Below are 4,397 nucleotides of genomic sequence, written 5' to 3'. Positions count from 1 at the left end.
ATATATATATATATACAAAAAGAATGAAAAATAATACAGACTGATTACCTAGATGATTTACTAGCCGTATCCGCTTCTTGTGCACAGGCACTTGCATGAATATAGTACAACAGAAGATAACCAAGCCGTGGTTGATGAACGTGCATCTCTGCCAAGAGTGTGAAGAGAGGACTCTGGCGATCATCATAGTCAGACGTTTCCGTCACGTTCCTCAGTAACACGAACAAAGGCTTACCTATACTATCTTCTAGAGTCCTAGGTAATAAAAAATAAATCAAATCAATTATTGCTTCGGTAACATCGTATTTGCATTGTAGAGCTACATAACATGAAACTAATCAAATAATTTTTCATTTGAATTTATAGTACTAATATTGAGCATAGGAGAACATGAAAATGTCTAAAAACTGAGGTTCTAAAAAATAAGTTTCTTTCCTGAAAAAGAAAAAGAAATTTCCAGTAATAAATAAAAAATTTGAATAAAGGAATGTATTTTCAACATTCATTATTCAACGTTTGGCTAAAGATATATAATTTTATTGTTTATTTGTTTTCAGAGAAAGCCCTTAAATTACAATCATTCCAAAAAACAAAATCATAGTAGGTCGAAGATTGTAGACAAGATCCTTGGTTTGTAAGAAAAAGTCAATTACATTGAAAACTACAGCTGGAGTTTATATACGAATTCATCACCAAAGGTAAACTAAATTTCATTTTGGCCTACCCAGCCTTCATAAAGAGGCTAATGTTAATTGGGGAAAAATCTGCTGGTTGAACAAATCATCTCCTTGCATAACCGTTGTTTAAGAAACAGTACTTCTTAACAAAGTACTGCACCCCTGACCCCTCATTTATTGTAGCGGTTCACATTATCATTACTATTATTAGCCTAATTCCATCTATTCTAAGTCACAGGTATTGTACATTCGTATATAGTTTGCCTATGGGTAAAGGAAGGGGAAGGGTGTACAGTGGCAAGCGTTCTTCTGCCAACCCCCAACTCTTCTGTCTTCTCTCCATTCTTCCTTCCTGAACATTGTAAAATGTAAATTGAAAAAAAAGAAAAGTGAAGGAAAATTTTAATACAAAAAACGAACGAGAAAAACATTTGTTGATAATAACGTTTTGTTGTAGACTGTTCCCAGTAGAAGGGGTTTATTATGGTGAGGAGAGGAGAGGAGGGGAGAAGAGGCTAGAGAGGGGGGTGCGTGAGCTCCCTCCTTATAGGCAAACTCATTTTAGACATACTGCACATACTGAGGATAGAATTTATCAAATAGTTTCATTGGGATCTAACAGATATGAGAAAGGTTCTCTGTCTCTCTCACCATCGAGCTAGCAGGTACCACCAGTACAGCACCTGTACCAGTAACTGCATTGATACGAAACTTTTTATTATTATTATTTTTTTTTTTTTTTTAGTTCTTAGAGAAAATAAAAACTCTTTTCAGGCAAACCATTTGTCAGAAGAATCAAATGGAACAAAACGCCTATCTGACGCTCTGAAGATTAAATTGCAGTATATAATTTTAAATTACAAGACAATATATTTCAGCTCTAGTTTACAGACTGTCTTCGAAAAGTTAAAGGAATTTCGCACACCAGTATTATGATGAAATATGAGTTGGGCGAGGAAGTGAGGAATGGATGATTTGCACCACCTAATATTGGTATATTGTATATATAATTCTAAAAATAATAAGAGGAATACTAACTCAGGTGATACAGTCTCCGGAAAGACCTTGCCTTCTATCTGCTCCTGAAGAAGTTGGCAAAGGCAGATGGCTAAGTGGGTAAGGACATCACCATCCAGATCTTCATCCTGCAGCACTATTTGCACTAGCTTGTCCATAGCCTCGCATCTAGATTATGAAAATAAATTGTAATATACTCTTTTATGATTAAATAGTTATTTTTTATATATAAATGATTTTTGGTATGTTTCATTTCAATATGTTTATTTGTAGAATTAAATTTAAAAGCAAGCTAACCAATTTTGTTCAGTAAAATATGCAGTCACAAAAGATTTTGTTCAAAGCCAAGATGGTGGCATGTGTCTTGCGAAAAGTTCGTATTGAGAAAATTTAAATATTTTAAAAACTTTATTTTAACTTTTCATCATAATTGAAATTACAATACATTTAAGAAAAAACTAAAAAAACCGTGCCCGTGGAGGCGACATATTTCCGTGACAACGTATACTCTATAATCCTCTTACCCCCACCACCTCACTCTTACTCATCCCCACCACTACCTTCTCCGTTACGGGACACTTTTGCCTGCATGACTCTCAGCATCTATAATCCTCTTACCCCCACTACTACACTACTAATTACCTCCCCCACAATCTACTTCCGTTACGGGACACTTTTTCTAACATGGCATCCCGCAAAATGATTTATAAGACGTTGTCACGTCAAAATATAAGTTAAGAATAAGTGTTAAAGAATAATGTTCATAAAGAAAATCACATGCAAAAACTCAAAACTGTTGTGCTACAATCGACGTTCACTTTGAATATTCAGAGAAAGTTCACTTAACCAAATCCATATCAAAGATCAGTTGTTGAAGTTCGATACCTAGACTCCAAATCCATTGACGTCCTAGTAACGCGTCAGGTCCGGCTGGCACGATGTGTAATTCGCCAGAATCTCTCTTCCGTTATAAGCGACCATGACGACAATTTTTTCCTTTGGGCTGGATGATGTTTCCCGAATATGATCGGAAAGCAATATTTGATGCTTGTAAAGGAATATTCAAATTCAGCTGTTGGAACTCAGGTTTGAATATTTAGTCCCAGAATTGACTTCAAACTTTTGAGGCTTGCCAATTAGTTGGACTCCAATTATGTATTTGTCACTTTCGGCCATTTCAAACAAGTCGACGATGAGAATGATCTTGTTGAGACCATAAGTGGACCATACGCCTCTTGAGATACAGGCATTGCCTCGAGAGTGTTGGTAGTGCTCGAATCAGTTTTCTTTCTTGATTCACAAATTAGAGTTGTGATGTATACCACAATTTACACAATGTCCAATTTTTGAACAAGACCTACATTTCAATTTGTCTTTATCCACTCTGCAGTCTTGTAATCATCTGTGATTGCTTCGCCCACATCTAATGCAGAGATTGTCTATGCCTAGAGCTCGATAGTCGGGACGATAATTTCTGTTTTGAGGTTATCTTGAATTTGTACGATTCCTCGAACTATTTCTAGAATGAATTTTTGAAAAACTGTTGATTTTAATTGTGTTGCTCATTTATTCATTAAAGTTAAGATGACTGGTATTTGGGCGCTGGTTAAGTTCTTTGCTTTTAATTTTAGCAGCTTCAAGAGCAACAGCTTTTTCTAAAATTGCATCAAATGTTGTAGCATTAGACTGTAAAATTTGCTCATGTAGCCAATTATCACATAAACCACGAATGAACTGGGCTCGTGAAAATCAGAAAAATTTCAGAAACAGATATAACCTATTTGCAGTTATCAGTTGTACATATTACGGACAGTTCGCATTCCGCTAAGTCTTGTTACAGTTTTGAAACAAATTCTGAAATTGTTTCACTATCTCTTTGAAAAATATTTAGAAAATAGTGCTGGGCTACTACCACACTTTTTTTTGGAATAAGCATTTTTTTAAATGCATCAATGAGTTCATTGTGTGAGAGATTCTTTACTGGTTTTTCTAGACCCAAAAATGCTGCCAATTTATTGTAATGCACAGATCCAATACTAACACATAGAAGCTGTGCAATCTGGGTTTTATTTTTAACAACTTTAATTGTATAATAATTCTTAAATCGTTCAAGATGACAGGAAAATTTTTCTTTATTAGAAAAAAGGTTTCAAATGGTGGAATGCTCGAAAAATTAACTTGGTGGAATACTAGAAAAATTAACTGAACCCGTACCTGTTGGTATGGGAGGCTGAAGTTTTGAAGCTATTTCATCAATAAAGCAATGATTGATGAAATAGCTTCAAAACTTGTGATTTTTGAATTGCAGCAAGAAGTAATTTAAATTACTCAGTATTCATTGTAAACAAAAATTGTAATTTTAAAAAAAAAAATTAAAGAAAGTTACTGAAAACTGAGATTTGAAAATTATAAAAAAAAAAAACCACTGGAAACTGAAATTTGAAAATAAAAACAGTCACTGGAAACTGAGCATTGAAAATTAATTTTAAAAAAAAAACACTTTCTGTTCACCTCGTCGCCAACTAAAATGATCTTGTTAATAACTGGAAAATTAATGATAACCATTAGAAATCATCACTTGTTTTATTACAATATTTATACTAACTGGATTAGGGAGGTAATCAGGTACTCAGTGTTGCCACACCTACTTAGCACCCTATGATCTCTATACTGTACCCTACTTAGCACCCTATGATCTCTATA

The 4,397-nt window shown here is 34.3% G+C and overlaps 1 protein-coding gene across 1 annotated transcript in view; it reads right to left on the bottom strand.

Annotated features, from left to right (window-relative positions):
• The window catches only part of IntS3 (integrator complex subunit 3), a 58,323-nt gene that overhangs the window by 24,690 nt on the left and 29,236 nt on the right, over positions 1-4,397 (bottom strand). The window contains exons 12-13 of the mRNA XM_014418850.3: positions 1,716-1,862; positions 49-255 (exon numbers count right to left, since the gene is read on the bottom strand). Coding sequence (XP_014274336.1) covers positions 49-255; positions 1,716-1,862 — 354 coding nt within the window. The remainder of the gene's footprint in view (positions 1-48; positions 256-1,715; positions 1,863-4,397) is intronic.

This window comes from Halyomorpha halys, unplaced genomic scaffold (assembly GCF_000696795.3).
Source record: "Halyomorpha halys isolate HHAL.00 unplaced genomic scaffold, Hhal_1.1 Scaffold210.1, whole genome shotgun sequence".
Classification (NCBI taxonomy): Eukaryota; Metazoa; Arthropoda; class Insecta; order Hemiptera; family Pentatomidae; genus Halyomorpha; species Halyomorpha halys.
This window is presented reverse-complemented; position numbering and strand designations above follow the sequence as displayed.